This window comes from Teleopsis dalmanni, chromosome 2, assembly GCF_002237135.1.
Source record: "Teleopsis dalmanni isolate 2A chromosome 2, ASM223713v2, whole genome shotgun sequence".
Lineage (NCBI taxonomy): Eukaryota > Metazoa > Arthropoda > Insecta > Diptera > Diopsidae > Teleopsis > Teleopsis dalmanni.
Genome location: NC_051847.1, coordinates 184298114 through 184318719, shown reverse-complemented (window position 1 = coordinate 184318719; position 20606 = coordinate 184298114). Strand labels below are relative to the sequence as shown.

Here is a 20606-nt window from a genome sequence, read left to right as displayed (position 1 = left end):
TACGCTACTTGGTGCTAACCCAGATCCTTAATCTGTGTTAGCTTGGTAGCCAATTTTTATGTGTAAAGTAGTTTGAGCACTTGTAACCCAAACTACTTGTATTTTCTATGTTGATTAGTTTGAGCACTTGAAACCCAAACTAATCGATGCGAGAAAGTAAGAAAGTTATAATTGATTTCGTTTCTTTTTCTGTTCCTTCTGAACTTTATTAAAATTATTTCTTATATTTATACAAAAATTATTTTATAAAAAAGCTATTAAATTATGCATTAATTAACAATAAATATTAATGCATAATTCACAAATAAATAAATTTGCCTACGCTGTGCTGACATAATTATAGGCCAACATATTACACACTTTCTTCAGTGCATTGACCAACAAGAAAAGCTGATAATGCAGAATTGCACTTTTCGTTGGTCAATGACTGGTCGCAGTGTTGGCCCAAATAATATGTAAACACATGTAAACAAATAACAAAAAAAACAAAAATATAAAATAATATTAATTAAATGCAAACATAAACATTCTCCCCGCCGTTGAGTGCCAACTCAACTTGTCCTAGGTTGTGGTCACAGTGAAGTCCAAATTTTGTTGACGTAATTCTGCATTTTGCATATCATTTCCTCGTGTTGAAATTTCGCTTATTGTGTGTTTCTGACATCTGTTGTGTTTGGTTTTCCAAGTAATGATTATGATTATTGTTATAGAAATCAACAACGCCAAATAACTTATCGTATGATGATGAATACTGTTTAATCGCACTCTAGAGGGAAGATATGTCAAATTTTCCTTAATTAGCTGGTTTTGTAATTCTTTTTAGGTGGCTCGTCTTGATCTGTGCCTTCGTGTGGTGTTTTCGAATTCGCTTTTGTAAAACTTTTTGAAAGTTGTTCATCAGAAACAGAAGATTGTTCATAGGCTGGAAACAGAGGCGCTAGTCTTGTCAAAGGACGTCTTAGAGTTCCTGATGCCATTCTAACATCAACCACGCGAACTAGACCGTCATCTCCCTTATATACCTTTGCAATACGTCCAAGCGGCCATTTTAATGTAGGAACATTATCTTCCTTGATGATTACAAGAGTACCTTCTTTTATATTTGGATTGGCTGCTTTCCATTTGTGTCGACATTGTAGTTCAGTGAGGTACTCGGTTTTCCAACGTTCCCAAAAGTCCAATTTGAGGCGAGAAACTAATTTCCACCTTGTCACCAGATTTATATTTCCTGATTGGGCCTTTGCATCTGCCATTGCTGTGAGTGGTTCTCCGATTAAGAAATGACTAGGTGTTAGTGCTGACAAGTCATTCGGATTACTCGACATAGGTGTCAATGGTCGAGAGTTCAGTATTGCTTCGACTTCTAATACCACAGTCTCTAGTTCCTCATATGTTAGTGAAGTCGTCTTACTACTTCGTATCAATAAGTGTTTTGCTGATTTGACTGCTGCTTCCCACAGTCCACCGAAGTGTGGTGCACGAGGAGGTATAAATTTAAATGTTATTCCTCTTTCATTACATTCGTTAATTATCTTCTCTTGTGCCTTGCTTGTTTGAATTGAGTCTGCAAGTTCAAGTAATTGATTGCTTGCTCCCACGAAGTTTGTGGCATTGTCACAAAACAAATTTTTGCAGTGTCCTCTTCGAGCAATAAAACGTTTCAGCGATCCGATGAATGCATCTGTGGTTAAATCGCTAACTACTTCGAGGTGAACTGCTTTAGTTGTAAAACAACAGTACACAGCAATGTATGCCTTGTGTGGTTTTTTGCCTCGGATTCTGTAATGTATCCAAAAAGGTCCGCAAAAGTCCACTCCAGTGGTGAGGAATGGTCGCCCAGGTTGTACTCTTGTCGCTGGCAAATTACCCATCAGTTGTTCATAAAATCGTGGTCTTACTTTAGTACAACGTACACAATGTTGTACTACTGACCTTGCCATCAACTTGCCCTTAATTGGCCAGTATCGTTGACGCATGTTAGCTAGGAGAGACTGCGGACCACAGTGCATGTATTTCTTATGGACTTGTTCCATTATTAATTTGACAATGGGGTCGTTATAAGGCAACAACATAGGATGTTTGGCGTCATATGATAATGAGGCTGCATCCAAACGTCCACCAACTCTTATGATGCCCGTATTATCAATAAAAGGTGCCAGTGATGCCAATGCACTGGACTTATTTATTCTTCCATCAGATTTCATAATTTTGATTTCATTTTTAAATTCTGCATATTGAATACTTTTGATGATGACCTGATGTGCTGCATCTAGATCATCTGGAGTCAAAAAATTGCTTGAATGATCATTTTGTTTTCTTCTGGTTCTTTTTACGAATCTTAATATATACGATAATATCCGTTGAAGTCTTCCAAATGAGTTGTTGTGTCGTATTGAATATATGAACTCTCCAGGATTTGCTGTGCCTTCAACAACAGACAATGTAGATACTGGAGTTTCCTTCTTCCTTTCAGGATCAATGAGGGTTTCGGATTTTAACGCTGATGATGGTTTTGAAGGCCATAGTTCTTCCCGACCATGCAGGAACATAGGTCCATAAAACCACATACTTGATGACTGTAGTTTATGGGGTGCAAGGCCTCTCGATAAAATGTCAGCTGGATTGTGTTCCGAACTGACGTGGCGCCACTGACTTGTGGCTGTTAATTGATGAATGTTGCTTACTCTGTTTGCAACGAAAGTGTGAAATTTTGATGATGGAGAGTTGATCCATGATATCACTATTTGTGAATCACACCAAAAGAACGTCTGGTAATTTCTTATTTGTAGGTCGTTCTTTATTCTTGTTGCTAGTTCTGCGCCAACCACAGCTGCACAAAGTTCGAGACGAGGTAATGTCAACCTTTTCAAAGGTGCAACCCGAGACTTAGCGCACAATAGTCGTACAATAATTTGACCATTCTGAAGTGTTGATCGCAAATACGCTGCAGCACCATATGCCTTTTCTGATGCATCTGTAAATATGTGTAATTGAATGTTGGCAGGAACTTCGCCCTTGAAAATATGACGAGATATTTGCAGACAATTTACTTTCGTCAAATTGTTCCGGAACTCTAACCACTGTTTATGTAATTCAGTCGGCAGTTTTTCATCCCAATCCATCTTTAAATTCCATAATTCTTGAATAAAGATCTTTGCCATCACCACAACTGGTGACAAAAGTCCTAGTGGATCAAATAGCCTTGCTAAATCTGAGGTTGCACTGCGCTTCGTCGTGCTGCAAACAGGTTCCAATTTAACCTTGACGCATAAACTATCAGATTTTGGACACCAGGATAACCCAAGAGTTTTTGTTGTATCGTTATTTTCTAAATCTAAATTGACTTCTAAGTCATCGTGTGGAATTCCTTGTAGTAGACTTGGATGATTTGCGCACCATTTTCGCAATTTAAAACCGCTTGCTGTCAGTATTTTGTTTAATTGACTCTGAGTTTCCAACAATGTTCTCAGACTATCTGCCCCGTGTAAACAGTCATCTACATAGAAGTTTTGTTTGAGAGCAGATGCACCTAATGGATAATTTTGCATATTGTCATCAGCTAAAACTTGCAAACATTTGGTTGCTAGATACGGTGCTGATCTAGTACCATATGTTACTGTGTTGAGTTCAAAGTACTTTATCGGTTGATTTGGTTCATTTCTCCAAACGATAAGCTGACATTGTCTGTCTTCTGGATGTACAAGTATTTGTCGGTACATCTTTTCAATGTCTGTTGTAAACACATAACGAGGAAGACGGAATCGTAATAAAATAGACAGTAATTCACTTTGAACAGTTGGTCCGATGTGTAGTAAATCATTGAGAGATTGTCCTGAAGTTGTCTTGGATGATGCATCAAATACCACACGTAACTTGGTGGTGGTACTATCAGGTTTAAGCACACAATGGTGTGGTATAAAGTAATGTGGTGACATAATCCTTTCAATATCTATTTCGGTCATATGTCCCAATTTTTCATATTCATCTAAAAACTCTACGTATTGTTGTTTGAGGTGACTATCCTTTGAAAGTCTACGCTCTAGTGCTAGAAATCTATTTGTAGCAATGTCTTTCGAATCTCCCAAAGCGAATCTGTCATTTATAAAAGGAAGACGAACGATGAATCGTCCCGTAACATTCTGATATGTAGTTTGAGTGAATTGAGCTTCACATTGTTGTTCTGCTATTGACAAGACCTTTGAGTGAGTATCAACTTCTTCAACCTTCCAAAGTTGTTCTATTGCATTTTCTAAACTATCTTCTGATGCTATTCCACATGTTGCAATCATTGTGTTAGCATTTTGGATTTTTCCAGATACGATCCATCCGAGCACAGTGTTCTGTAGAATTGGTAGTTCCCTTGAAAGTTGTATTTGACCAGGACTTAGGAGTTGATGATAAAATTCTGCTCCAAGCAACATATCAATTTTGTCAGACTTATAGAATGTAGGATCTGCTAATTGGATATTATTGGGCAGATTCCAATTTGAAATTTGTAAGTGTTGCGATGGTTGATTGGATACAATTTTTGGCAACACAAATGCTTCAAGTATTGTTCTGTAATCGGTCACTTTTGATTGCACAGAAAGTGTTGTACGACTTTTAGAACTCAATTTACCTATCCCTATGCCTTCGATGCAAATCGAACTGGAGCTTACTTGCAGACCCAATCTGGATGCCAGTCGTTCAGTCACAATATTTATTTGTGAACCTGAATCCAATACTGCTCTGCACTCGACTGTTCTTCCATTAGAGTTGGATGCTAAAAGTTTTGCTGTTCCCAAAAGAACACAACTGGTCTGACCATGATTGATGGACGACATTAGAGTTGTTTGTGCAAGTGGCCTTGAAGTGTTTTCAACTGACGTATGATTTGATGGTTGAACTGGGTGTCTATTTTGATGCAACAGTGTATTATGTCTTCTTTGGCATATAGTACAACCCCTGCTGGAGCATTGTAATGCCATATGACCAGGTTTCATGCAGTTTGTGCATAATTTATGACGTTTTAGTAAATCGTACTTCTGTTGTATGGATTTACGTTTAAAAGTTTCGCATGAAAATAATTGATGACTACTATTGCAAGTAATACATTTTGATCCTGAGTCCGTAGCTGCAAGTGCTACTGCTGGATGTCGTGGTTTGTGACTTTGTTTGTGGTTTCCATTCGTCATTGATTCGAATGCCTGAAACCTTCCTTCTAGAAACCGCAATAATTCTTTTAATGAAATTATTCTTCGGCTGTCTTCTAACGATTGCTCGAATGCTGTATGTGAAGCTTTGTCTAGCTTTCTAATAATCACGTGAACCATTATGGCGTCCCAAGATTTAACATCAATACCTTGAGCTGCTAATCCATAATAACATTCTTTTGTAACATCATGTATGCCCTTAAGACTGCTTGCTGATTCAATTGTTATATTTGGTTGTGATAACAATTTATTGAGTAATGCTGTCACCAAGAGTCGTTTGTTGTCATACCGATTTGACAGAATATCCCAAGCTATATTATAATTTTGCTCGGAAATTGGCAGATGCCGTATGAGGGCTTTCGGCTCACCTGCCAAGTTTGTAGATAAATGGAACATTTTGTGGGCTGCGCTTATTGATTGATCATGGATCAATTGTTGAAACAAATCTCTAAATTCAATCCATTTCAAATAGTCTCCATCAAATGTTGGTAAAACTATTTTTGGAAGTCTGATTTGTTGAGTTGCTGCAGGCCCCTCTGACGTCAATCCTTCAGTTGGTTGACTGTGTTGTTTTAAATATATTAACGCGTTTTGGGCATCTTTATCCGTTGAATAATATTGATCCCAAGTATATCCGACGATGTCTTGTGCGTCGGCTGATGACCATATTTCATCATTGTTATCCCTCAGATCCTTCTGATATTTTTCTATTAGAGAATACTTCAGATCATAATAACTAGCATGATGTTTTATGGTTATTTCTTCATATATTTCATCTATGCTTGTGCGTAATGCATTCATTAATGAGGATTGCTTCTGCATGGTTCGCATGAGCGATGTAGTATTATTTGGCCCTCTTGGGCTTATTACTGGCTTCCCGTCCTGTGGTTTCAGGAGTAGCCTTGATTTCTCCAGCTTGAATCTTTCATCATATGTGACTACTAGATTGGAGATTTTTTTGAAATAGTCTGCACTGAAATACTCATTTTGAAGTTCAGATTGTGGCAGTACTTTGATTTCAGCATCATTAGATTCGAACTTATCCCACAACGTGTTTAGTTTATTTAGCCGATCTTCATAATATGTGGTATCCTGCTTGCGGGTACTAGAATCCTTTTTGAAATTGGTTATCAGTCGCTCAATTTCTGTACCGAGCTCTGACTGCTTCTTTAATAACGCATCCATGGCGATGTTTGAATTTTCGGTCCGAAAATTCCAATGAATAAATACTTCAGCTGGTTACTGAGTAGACCTTTTGGTGTATCCTTTTGTAGGTAATTGACTCCTTTGATATGTATTTCAACAAAATGAAAGCTGATATTTCATCAACAATCACGTCGGGGTCACCAAAAAATGTACGCTACTTGATGCTAACCCAGATCCTTAATCTGTGTTAGCTTGGTAGCCAATTTTTATGTGTAATGTAGTTTGAGCACTTGTAACCCAAACTACTTGTATTTTCTATTTTGATTAGTTTGAGCACTTGAAACCCAAACTAACCGATGCGAGAAAGTAAGAAAGTTATAATTGATTTTTCTTTTCCTTCTGAATTTTATTAACATAATTTCTTATATTTATACAAAATTATTTGATTAACAAGCTATTAAATTATGCATTAATTGACAATAAATATTAATGCATAATTCACAAATAAATAAATTTGCCTACGCTGTGCTGACATAATTATAGGCCAACATATTACACACTTTCTTCAGTGCATTGACCAACAAGAAAAGCTGATAATGCAAAATTGCACTTTTCGTTGGTCAATGACTGGTCGCAGTGTTGGCCCAAATAATATGTAAACACAGGTAAACAAATAACAAAAAAAAACAAAAATATTAAATAATATTGAATGCAAACATAAACACATTGAATTAAAAATCCATTTTTTGATATTTAATTGATGACCCTGTATATGTCATATTTTTGAATTCAGTTAATTTACTTATTTTTTAATTGAATTTAATGCATTATTATTAAAAATCCATTTTTTTTTTAATGGATGACCCTTATTCTTATTAAATTTCATTGCTACCTATTAAAGATACAAATCAAATTTAAATTTCAAATCAAACTTCTACAAGTAACAATGAACAGGGCACGGCCTTCAAGCCAACTTTGGGTAGCTAAGAAGCCTTGGCTGAAGAGGGTGAGGAAGATCAAATCGGATCTCAATTTCTGAACTTACGCATCGACACAGCAACCGCCGATGACTCGTTATCACAGGTTAGCAACGTTGATGAAATTAGTATAGAGGTTGAGAAACTTTTACTTGAGCCTCCTCAATTCACCTCATCCAAGGCTTTAATGCCGGGGATAGAGCCGCGGAAGGTAGTGACAAAGGAGCTGAAGGCCAGAAACGGCAACAAGCGATCAGTCTGCTACCTAAGAAAAATGAGAGCGAGGGACTCCTTCTCCTTCACGAAGAGGGAGAAGGATCTAATAAGGAAGCATGAAAAGGCTGTAGCAAAGTTCAAGAGGGACTCATCAGCGGAACAAAGGATCACTCATCAGCGGAACAAGGGCAGTCCAAAGTGGACGCAAAGTCCGTTAAGGATAGTGCTTCAACTGCAGATAAAGCGGATCCAGCGAGCGTGGTCAAGAATAGCAGCTTTAAGCTGCCACCAAAGACCAAACCCACAGGATCCTCTTCTAGGATACTCTTTTTTTTGTCGGGCAAAGCTGGTTGACAGAAGGTGTTAAGGTTGTTGGTTGCGGCAACAAGAAGTCTGTGGATTTCCTAACGCGCATAGTTGGCAGTTTTGGCACACTCTGGCAGGAAGCTCAACTTGAAGTAGTTCATCGCTCTTAGCTTCCTGTATGCCCGATTGTCTCTCTTTGAAGGACGGAAATTTTGACACCAAATTTTCGCCTACATAAAAACTAGGCACTGAATTAACACAGGTTATTTTAATTTTTGGTTAATTTAATTTTATTTATTTACAATAATTTGATCATTTTATTTTATATAACAAAAAATTATTTTTTATTGACGATTTAAAGCGCGTGTTAGAATAACAAACTGTCAAAACAAAACACGACGAAAACAAAAATCATAAATATAGCGGTTACACTGCACAACCCAGTGGGTAAACGAACGGGAAAATTTAAAATACGCTAGAAGAAAGCTCCGGCATATGGGTACTTAAGACAGCGAAATTGTGAAGCAGGCACGAGTTTATGAGCATTCGTCAGGGCGGTATTACGCCAAAAATATATAAATAAAAATTATATATGTCTATGAAACATATATATTCATAAGAAATAGAACTTTTAAAATCCTGCGTTGGTTTTACGGCAAAGGATAGGAAATTATATATGTCTATGAACCATATATACATCCATAAGAAATATATGTATAACTATTAAAATCCTGCGTTGGTTTTTAAGGCAAAGGATAGGAAATTATATATGTTTATGAACCATATATACATCCATAAGAAATATATGTATAACTATTAAAATCCTGCGTTGGTTTTACGGCAAAGGATACGAAATTATTATACACATATTTGAAGGAGTAAATAATTCGCACGGACATATTATGAATATTCCGCAGCGTAGCCCAGAAGAACTACACGCCATCTCACGAGACCCGTCCGCAGAATCCTCGTTATTTATTCACAGAAGCTCAGCGCTCGTCCATCGAATCTACGGCACAGCTAGGTATCGCCTGGATACACGAATATCTTTGAAGAAGAAAATATATAATAGTACATATTTTTTTTTATATATATTTAATAATACATATTGAGTTTTGTTTTCCTTTTATTATATCTGTATTTTGTTACGAGTTTTATTAAATCAATTCTTCTATTTTTCGCACGATTATCTAAATAATTTTGTTATGAATATTTACTGAAACAATATCTTTCTTTTACGAAACTAGTCCCCGCGAATATAAATTCATTGTAATGACTCTGGACGACGGCTGAGGATACCCCAGCAAAAACTAAATATTTTTTAACGTCACCAAAAAGTGTCGTTACACCCTGTGGGTCCCACCTCCGGTTTCGGACAAGGACATCATATTGAAACTCATCGGACGGCAGAACCAGGCGCAAGAAACATCTGGATGGCAGATAGTGAATATAGCTGTCTGTAAAAGCGGAACAGGTAGTGACTTACTGATCGCTGTGGATTACCCGTCGCTATTAATATTAAAAAAGGGAGGGACTATCAAATTCGGGCTAGGTTCTCTAAAGGTTCGGGTGCCAGGCGACAGGCCTCAAACCAGCGGAGGAAACGCTAGAGGTAGTTGAAATTAATCTGCACCACTCCACCCTAGCCTCGCTCGACCTGATTAATTACCTCGCGGAACGTGATGTGGACGTGGCAATATTTCAAGAACCATGGCTTGTCAAATGCAAGGTCGCGGGACTTGGACTGAATGGCTATCATCTCTACACTCCACATACACAAGGTAAGATTAAAACCTGTATAGTTGCAAAGAAAAATCTTAATATTTTTCTCTTAACTTCTTACAGTAATGGAGATCTCACAACGATAGTATGTGAACAAAGGCACAGGCCAAACCTCTTGCTAACGTCCGTTTACTTGCCGTACGAAGAAGAAGAACCACCACCAACAGCCTTTTGGAGCACTAACTGCCTATGCAGAATCAAGAGGACTGTCTCTGGTAGCTGGGTGTGATGCAAATGGACACCACGAGCTCTGGGGTAGCAGTGATACCAACAGTAGGGGTGAGTCCATTTTTGATTTTATTCTTTCTACTAATCTAACTTTATGCAATAAGGGCAATAAGCCAACATTTCGAAATAGGGTTAGGGAAGAAGTTATTGATATTACAGTGGTCACTGACTCTAATTACTTTAAGGTAGACAATTGGATGGTATCAGACACGCACTCCTTTTCGGATCACTGTCGGATACACTTCACCATCAATCTAGAAGTTAAGAGTCCTAAACCATATAGAAATCCCAAAAATGCTGACTGCTCAAATTTTTCGAGACTTGCCAGCCAAAAGCTAATTCAGACAAACGTCAAAATTGGTCAAGGGAACGCAAACATGGATAAAGCGGTCGGTCGCATTACGAGTATCTTGAATAAATCTTTTGAATTAGCTTGCCCTAAACTAGGCCAAAAACCAAACCTCTACCGGTTTGGTGGAGTGCTGAGTTAAGGCTGCTGAGAACTACATCCAGAAAACTCTTCAACAAGGCCAAAAGCAGCCAACAAGAAGAGGATTGGAACTTCTATAAAGCTAGTTTTAATATGTACAAAAGTAGAATTAAAACTGCAAAGAGAAATTCCTGACAACAGTTCTGCGGGTCTATTGGGACTTTAAATGAAACATCAAGGCTGCAAAAAATACTATCTGGCAACTCAATAACTCTAAGCAGTATTAAAAAGCCAGACGGCTCATGGGCAGACTCGAGTCAGAAATCCCTTAATATTCTAATGATGACACACTTCCCAGGCTGCACCGACTCAATTGACTGTGATTCACAGGTAAATCCTGTTCAATCAGCTAGGAATGACATCGTAAATATTATTAGCAGAGGTAAAGTTACTCTGAAGCGTGATCCCTCATCTAATAAACATCTTTTCAAGATGCTTACGAGATGGATATGTACCTAAAGCTTGGACGAAGGATTACAGACCAATTAGTCTCTCCTCGTTTATTTTGAAAACGAGGAGAGATACAACACGCATACCGTAAGGGTATGTCGGTAGAAAATGCTCTTCACGAAGTGGTTGGCACTATTGAAAGATCACTCGAATTAAGGGAGTACACCCTGATTGGATTCCTTGACATCGAGGGAGCTTTCAATTACGTAAACACGAACGCGATCCGAGATGCGCTTAGAAAGAATGGAGTCGAAGATTCCATAGTAGCATGAATTGGAAAAATGCTTGAAAGCAGGGTCATCAACGCTAATGTGGGAACGGGTTCCGTGACCAGGAGGACTACAAGGGGCACCCCGCAGGGTGGAGTATTATTACCCCTTCTCTGACTCTTGGTAGTCGACGAAATCTTACAAATCTTCAAGCCTAGGAGAACAAAGGTTGTCGCCTACGCCGATGACGTTGCCATCTCAATCTCAGGCAAATACTTGTCAACGATTAGTGAGCTCATGGAATAGGCACTTGGTGAAATCTCCAGGTGGGCTAAAAGTAATGGCTTAGGGATTAATCCTACTAAGACAGAACTTGTCTTGTTCACACGAAAAACAAAAATACCTACTTTCACCTTACCCAGACTAGATGGAATTACACTGAATCTTTGCTCGGAAGCCAAATATCTTGGCGTCGTCCTTGATTCCAAACTAAATTGGAGAAGGAATATTGAGGAGAGAACTAGGAAAGAACTAGCTGCATACTGTGTCTGCAAAAAGACCTTTGGGATGCGGTGGGGATTGTCACCGTACGTAGTATACGGAATGTACACGACAATCATCAGGCCTATCATTACCTATGGGTCCCTCGTTGGACAAAAAATGCAATCTAGCCCAAATCGGAAAAACGCAAAGATTGGCTTGCGTAGGTGTCACCGGAGTAATCAATAGTACGCCTCAAGAGGGTGTAAATGTTATACTACATCTCCTACCACTGTGGGTGTTTATTCAAGGCTGTGCAGCCAAAAGTGCTCTTAGGATGTAGAAACCAGCTACCTACGGACACCGTACAATTTTGAAGGAGATTATAAGGAGAGGTCATGGCTCAGTCAAGGCGGATCTGGATTCTGCTACAGACTATATTACACCAATACTAGATTTCAGTATCAGAATTCCCACTCTTTATCCAACCAGAGATAGCTGGGAGCTTGGATGTGCAACATGTCACTCTGCAGTTACTATATACACAGATGGCTCAAAGATGGAGGGCGGCACGGGAGCAGGTATCTTTTCGACAGATATGCAGACAAGACAGTCCTGCCGACTCCCTGACACTTGCAGCGTCTTTCAGGCCGAGATATATGCTATTGAAAAATCGGCAAACTTTATACAACAAAGTACAATTCGTCCCTCGAATATCACGATTTTTGTAGATAGTCAGGCCGCGCTGAAAGCAATTGAATCCAACAGTTAAACATTACAAGGTCTCTCTTTGCTGGGTTCTTGGACATAGCAATATTGAAGGGAATGAACTAACAGATGAGATGGCCAAAAGAGGTTCTGAACTGCATACAAGAGAGGCCGACCTCACAATACATACACCAATATGTGAACTGTTTAGAATGATAGAGGAAATCATCAAGATGGTGACTAACAATTTATGGACTAACCGTGAAGACTATGAGGTCACTAGAACCTTATGGCCTAGGTTGGATAAAAATAAAACGAAATGCCTTTTAGGCTTCAGCAAACCTGCAGTTCGTGTGATTACTGGAGAACTAACGCGGCACTGTGCCATTGCATCTATGCTTCAACGGTGGTGAATTCCAACAAGCGGACTATACAGGAGTTGCCAAGTTGAAGAGGACGTCTCTGTCCAGGACGTCAGACAAAGCGACTTCAATGTCTCGGAGTTCGATAAGAACAAACATATACTATCGGATTTAGCAAAAGTTGCGATCTTCTGAAGACTGTGATGCATAACACTATCTCACCAATATCTTCATGGTGACATCATTTTGTAGTGTTGGCACCTTATCGAAGGCGTCTACATCTAATTCAGTAAAAAGCTAACATGGACCTGCATGTGGAGAATCTGTTAATAAGGTCACGCTTTTGATCAATAAAGTGAAATTAATCTCAGCCACAATTAATGGAGGTGGAGTCAGATGCGCCGATAACAGCTGAGTAAGTCTTAAGTCAGTTCTGAATAAGTTCGATTAAGTTATTTTCATTAGAAGTTGGTAGTGTAATTACAAATCGAGTGTCGGCAGAGTGCATGCGAATGGGTCACGCCAATAACGTCTATAGTTAAGAAAAACGAGCCTATCCGCATCTGTGGTGATTATATCCTAGATTTGGACTCAACAAACCAGCAGTGTTGTTTTAAAATAAGCGGTTATCCTTTGTGATATCCTTCACAAAAGAAAAGGTCTATTGTCAAAACACTATTTCCACAAAATGTATATTTATATAATATATATACGGATGTATATTACACGAAGCTTATAAACCTTTATATATACGAAGAAAGTTGATAATAATTAAAATGTTGAACTGATTTAATTTTTCGACGAAATTATCATATTTTTAAATAAATTTACCAATATATCATAACTGCTGTCAGTACTTTTCTAAAACACGAAACTTGATATTTAAAAAAAAATTGTAATTTTTATAATATTTTGTTTTTGTTTTACATTTTTTCCCCAATTTTAAATTTACTATTACATTTTGTTTACAAAATTCATTTTTTATTATATAATACAATTGCGATGTAAATTTTGTACAATTTGGGTCAATGAAATTTAGAATTTCTGTCAAAAAATTAAAACAGAAAAACAAAACCACACTTTTTTGTGTGCTCTTTTATATTGTAAGTTTTCTAATATATTCCGGTCTCAAAAGTACTTTTTGTATCGGAAAAAGCTGAAAAGGTGAAAACAGTTTAATAATGTCAGCACAGAATTGTTTCATAAAAATTTATTTTTTATAACGTAATTTTTACGAACTTTACAGCTGTTTTACAGTTGTTTACAGCTGTAAATATCAAAGAAGATAAAGAAAAGAAACTGAGAGTTATAAATTGAGTATAAAATTTTCTGGATTATTGAAATAATATTTTGTGTAATAAGGTAAAAATATGACGCAGTACAAAAACAAAAAGCCTAATGCTACACAATGACGCGTAATAATTTTCCCCACCTGAGGTAGCACTTTCTTAGAAATTGTTTTGTTTTGTTTTGGTTTTTTGACATTAAAAATCTGTTTCGATTAAATGCGCCATAGTTGTAATTAGGTGCACATATTACATAAACATAAAAAAAAGCGGAATTAAATTTTAATTACAAAAGCAATAAAAAAGGTTATTATTTTATAAAAATATATGAATTATTAATTAAAATTTTTTTACAGATAAAAAGAAGAGTTGTCGAAATTAAATTATTAACTAAGAATAATACAATTTATTGTTGTAGAAAAAATACCTAAGTACCTAAATATACCTTTATTAGAAATTATGATGTGTGTCAAAGAGGTATACTTATATAATAAACTACCAATTAATTTTTAATTAATTCATTAATTATGCATGTCAGTTATTTATTGCTTTGGAAGTAGTATAATAAAGTGATTAGAATATTATTTTTAAATTTTTTTCCATGATATAATAATAGTATTATATTAATATTTTAAATTATACTTCGGTTATGTGTTGTTGTTGCTACAAATATATATATAATTATGTTAATTATATTTTAACAAATTTCACATTTGTAAAAAATTATATATGTGTTCTAAAAATATATTGTACAATTTGTGGTTTTGTTTTCTTCTTCAAATAAAGTGCATTCCACTTTATAAAATTGCTGCATATTTTCTTCTGAATTTTATGTAATGGTCGTTTTATGATTATTAATAATTATTATGATTATTAATTATGAATGAAAGTCCCTGATAGAAATTACTGACTCCATTAACGGGACATTTTATGCTTGTAATAAGAACTGCCAGAATGCGTTCCGCAACATTTATTTTAGAACTTAAAAAACGGTCATCCCTCTAATTTGCTCTAATTGCAAAATAAAATCTCAAGTTTTTTTCATTGCGGTAGAAATTTACTTTCTTTTAAAACTTTTCAATCGAGATAAAGTTTCGAATTTCAGACATACAAAATTATGAATTAAACACTAATAAGCAGCACAAAAGGATTTGTACTGTTTCAATGATTTTTGCTTTAAGTTAACAAAACATTTTAATTTTATAATAAATAGAATTTATTTAATATTTCAAAGAATAAATATATGTAAAAATTTTAATATAAAATATTTAATTATGTTGTGTTTCTTTATCACATATCAAAATTTGTAAGGTGTATGCAGACTTTATTGGCTATGTGTATAAATTTGTACGATTTTCTACATCTAAAAAATTTGTTGTGGAAGCAAAAATTGTATTATTATTTGAAAAAATTATTGAATGTTAAAAAATTATATTAATATTTATCGTTTTAAAACAGAACATGAATATAATATAATCTAAAACTCGAAATATATGTACACGTACTAACTTCTCTAATAGATGCTAATTCTTGCTATAAATATATTTTTTAAGAAGCGTAAATACATACATATGCGTGCAACATGATAAAAAATTATTTTATTTTAACAAATACTACACGATTTATACACTTCGTCAAAAAACTTTTATGACTAATTAAATATATTTACATATATCAATAATAATTAAAGCACGTGTATGCAGAAATCAGTCATTTGTTTCTCATTTGTCATATATGACCCAAATTAATCATATGTGGGCAGTGTAAACGTCATATGATAACCCTATCTTATATAAATTTGAAAGAACAAAGTATCCGTTTTCAAAAATAATCTTTGGTTAATGTTGAATTATAAAACAATTTTTGTGAGTGCACAAAATATGGCATCTCTGAACATTTGGCGTGCTGTCATTCTTTTGCAGTAATTTATTGTGTTTGTAGTCGGTGGTGATATACTAACTTTTGTCTCTTAATATACACGAATATACAAAATGGATCTCGCCGGTCCACAAATTTTAAAGAATTTTTTATCAGAAGATGAGTTAAAACATATACCATCAGAAACTCAGGAAAAATTGACAACTCATATTAACAAATTTTTTGATGAATATTACGCAGGAAAAGCTGCTATCAATCGCCTCGGTAAGTAAAAATTATATTATGTAGATACTTCAAGGAAGTTTTGCGTTAACAGTACTGCGAATGTATGCAGTTTTAAATCTAAGCATCGCTCATTATGTATTTGGACTAAAAAGTTTTATCATCTATGCATTGTTTTGTCTATAATATGTAATTTGTCTGAGTTTATGTCTGTTTGCGACAATTAATATTTCGAATTTGTAGAACTCACTTAAACGTCTAGTTATACTTTTTATCCAAAATGACTCAAATACTGGACTCGACGACAAATGTTTTTAGACATTTGTTAACTTCAAAATAAAATATTTACATAATCTAGATTTAAGAATTATTTGTTTAGTATTTTTGTTTAATAAAACACAAGTATGTGCAGATTCATTGTCTTTCGAAAGTGAATGATAAATAAACCCAATAGTAATTACTCTGCTACTAAATTAAAGAAATGTTTAAATTGATATAGCTAAAGTTCAGTTATTTAACAGTACTATATATGAAGTAGTTATTAGTTCACATTTTTAATTTTTAAGAATTGATAACTTCACTTCACCCTCTTATTAATTTTAATTAATATGTTTTTAAAGGATTGTGTAGAACTAAACAATGTGTTGCTAGTTACTTTTTTTATTTTTATATATAACTATATTATTTATAAATATCGAAGACATTTTAAAGTTTGACTTGTTCCTCAGAACGGAGTATTATTTCAACGGATTATGAAAAAAAGGTTGGATATTTGTACTGGAAGAGTTTTTTGATTACAAATTCAGTTTTAATGGCGTTTTCGATCAGTAACTCTGGGCTCAATCTAGTTTTACTCTGTCAAATTTTGTTGCACAATCGAACATATTTGGAGTAGTCTAATATTTTCGTTATAGTGCTACTAAACATTTATATTTTTCATAAATATATATGTCGAATCAAAACACATTTCATTTGACAAGTTATATAAAACAGCTGTTATATTCAGTCTAATCATGTTACTCTGACAAAAAGTCTAGAGGGCTATAAATCGCTCGAGGTTTACCAATCGAAATTGAAAAAGTAAAAAGTGATTGAAAATGTCAGTCCAGATTTTTCAATTGATAACTGCATAAATTTTTGCCTACAAAAACAGTTTTTTATTGAATTGTATTCCTTGTAGTACATTAACATTTTTTCTTTTTTTTATATTAATTTTATACTACGTATTTCATGCTAGCTATTTTGTGTTTAAGTCTTAGCACCATAAAATAGTGTCGACTATGTGTTACATTTCATAAATATAATTTTTAGTGGTATATAAATTTCTAAGGTTGTGTATATGTTCTTTAGTTTATTAAGTACGTCTTTTGCCATATTCATCTTTACTTAAAAACATAATTTTTTTTTGTTTATGTTAATATTGAGTTCGTAATATTTCTGTTTCCTGTCTATGTTAAAAATTAATTGATTAAGATGGGCAGGACGTCCGAAGGTTTAATATTATATACAATAATACCGTTGGTTTTAATACGTTTCAATAATACGTTTAATACGTTAGATATTCACGTTATAGATATAGGTAAAAAATTCACTCTTGTCTAATGCCTCAGTTAACATTCAGAATGTTATCCGTTACACTTCTGTTGGGTTATACCAACATGTTAAAAATTTCTTATTCATTTTCTAATGTTTCATTTCAGAAACAGAACAAAATATTTCTTTTCTAATTCCAATTCTTTATTTCAAACCGAATTATATTGTACCCACCACTTTTTTGCATTTATTTTATATTCTGTTGTGTATCACTTTGAGAAATATCTATAATGTATGATTCATCAAACTAATTAATCTGTTATCTTTACAGTGATATGCGTTATAATTTCTTGAGAGCCGTCAAGAACGTTGATTAGTGCAACAAAGAGATATTCTTCTTTATATATCGATTGTGTTGTTGCCCAGAATTTTAATATCTATTGGAATTTCACATTTCCAAAATGTTTATATTTTGATGTTTTAATTTATTTTAGATTTTGTTACTTATAACTTTAGATCATCTATGCCATAATAATATTGGAATAATATTTCTACATAGATACTGATACAGACAGTATCCCTAGTAATAAGTACATGTCCTTTCTGCGCCAGTATCTGATATATATCTGATATTTTATTTTGCATAGTATGTTAGATTATATTTGTTTTAAAAACTCTTAAAATTGTTTATGTAAATGAAAGATGTTATGAAGTCTTTCCGATCTATCAATATCTTCATTTCATATCTGTTACAATTTATTTCTGAACATATTAGATTTTTTCCTTATAACTTTATTGAGTCTGCTATTTCGGTTTTACGAAGTGTCCGGAGAATCCGTTGAATCTGATAAAAATGAAATTTTCGGAATTGAAAATATATTCGGATTTTTTGTAAATCCGGAGTGTTCGAATATCTGGATTTACGATTATTATTCGCAGTGAAATTATTCGGAGTCTTCATGAGCAGAAGTTAAATGAAGAACACAAAATGCAAACAAATGTACATCACACAAATTTTTTTAGAGATGATAGAATTTGCTTTGTTTATACGATTTCGTGTTTGGTATTTTTCGCAGAAAATTATATATGTCTAATGTGCGTTTTATTTTATTTTATTACATATTAAATTTAAATGAAACTTTTAAAACTAGTTATGTTTCTTAATGCATAATTATTTGACTGATATGTTTTATTATGATATATGACCTGTGATAATTACGCAGGTAAACGCAAATTTATTTTTGCAAAATAAAATTTAGATTTTTTTGTTGTAGTTACTGTTGTTAGTATGATTTACTATTTATGGAAAATCCTTATTTCTAGGAAATAAAATTATATATATAATATACATATAGTAATGATATGATATGATATACATACATGTCCTCATCGCAGTTAATTTTGCTCATGAAAGTGTGGAAACAAGCGTTTTTATATATCAAAATAAAGCATTTCTATCCATTGATTAATTTTTAATGTAATTAATTAATTTTTTTTCGTAATTAATTTTAAAGGTTTTAATTTGGAAATTAATTAAAATTATTAATAAATTATTATTAATAAAATAATAAAAATAATATGTTTAAAAATGCATAAATCTTAATATTATCAAATGTTTACATATGTATTTTATATTATATTTAAAATATTCATTTATATAATGTCTTTAATATAAATTATAAATATAGAAAGGTTTTAACTATGATATTATTTTAAATTTTCATTATTAATAAAATAATATAAATATGTTTAAAAATCCATAAATATTAATATTATTAAACCTTTACATATGTATTTTATATTATATTTAAAATTTTCATTTATATAATTTCTTTAATATAAATTATAAATATAAATTGTTTGAAGTGTAAAATTTTTATTTAGTAATATGTAATAAAAAAATAAAATAAAACGAACACATATAATTTTCTGCGTAAAACGCGGTGCAGACCTTTATTTTTGAATGTCATTCAAGAGAGAAAATCTATGGATGACACTCAAAAATGATAGTCTGCATCTTTGAATGAGACGCAACCAACATGTTGGCGTGCTCACCAAAATTTTGGTTATTGGCGTACGAAACACACTTACAGCGTGCGCAAATACCCTTATTCTTCAAAAATGTTGGTTAAATGACAATTCTTGAATGTGAGCATGTTCAAATTCGGTCCCTAAAATAAATTTGAGCAAGAGAGAGTGCAACTTGAATGACTTTTAAAAATGATAGTCTGCATCTCGCTTAAAATACCAAACACACAAAATTATACAAACAAAGCAAATTTTATCATCCTAAAAAAAATTTGTGTTAATTTGTGTGATGCACGTTCGTTTGCATTATGTACTCTCCCACTAACTTCTGCTCAAAAAGACTCCAAATAATTTTACTGTGAATAATCGTAAATCCAGATATTTGAAGACTACGGATTTACGAAAAATTCGATTTCATTTTCAACTTCAAAGACTTCGTTGAAATCCAAATAATCAGAGAACTTCGGTTTATAAAATATTCTAGTAATATGAACAGCAGTAGTTAATACCTCAGCGTTTTTTTCCTTTCATAAGTTTTAATATTCCAGTTTTTGTCCATTTGCTACCTGCCATACATCAATAGGATTTTTGTTATTTGTAAAGACATTCCTTAATGTTTTATTTTTGTTTTGTCTTTTAAAGATTTCCTTTTGGTTATTGTTGACTAATTTATTTCATTTTATTTTATTATATAACTTTTTAATTTCATTGCACAACAGTTTTGTTCTCAATATTACTTTTTTTTGGAGGAAATATTTTTCATAAAAATTTTATATGTATGGAATGAACAATGCAGATTCCATCCATTTCATCCTAAAGGTGTGACTGCTGAGAATCTTGTTTCAGTAATCGAGAACATACGAAACTATTTGGTTCAACATTTGATAATTTAAATTTATCTAAACCACTGTACCGAGTATGATGAAGGGACAATTCCGACTGATAGACTGAATGTGACTAGGACCATGAAAACGGCGGTAAAACCGGATAAATAATGAAATAGATTACATCTCATTAAAGTAGAGTGCGGGACATTGGAGGCCAATGCCTCCATTGAGAGAACTAAAATGTTAAAAGAAAAAAATAGGATATTAATTAAACCAAGCTCATCCC

At 33.8% G+C, this 20606-nt stretch overlaps 2 protein-coding genes across 2 annotated transcripts in view; one reads left to right on the top strand and one right to left on the bottom strand.

Annotated features, from left to right (window-relative positions):
* Nucleotides 1-797: 797 nt before the first annotated feature.
* LOC119676346 lies at nucleotides 798-6377 on the bottom strand. The gene has a single exon (XM_038087586.1). It carries the CDS (start codon nucleotides 6375-6377, stop codon nucleotides 798-800), a length of 5580 nt encoding a protein of 1859 aa, XP_037943514.1.
* A 9335-nt stretch (nucleotides 6378-15712) lies between these two features.
* Nucleotides 15713-20606, top strand: part of LOC119685283 (nucleoprotein TPR-like) — a 14936-nt gene continuing 10042 nt past the window's right edge. Inside the window, exon 1 of the mRNA XM_038099524.1 lies at nucleotides 15713-15974. Coding sequence (XP_037955452.1) covers nucleotides 15824-15974 — 151 coding nt within the window. The 5' untranslated portion in view covers nucleotides 15713-15823. The remainder of the gene's footprint in view (nucleotides 15975-20606) is intronic.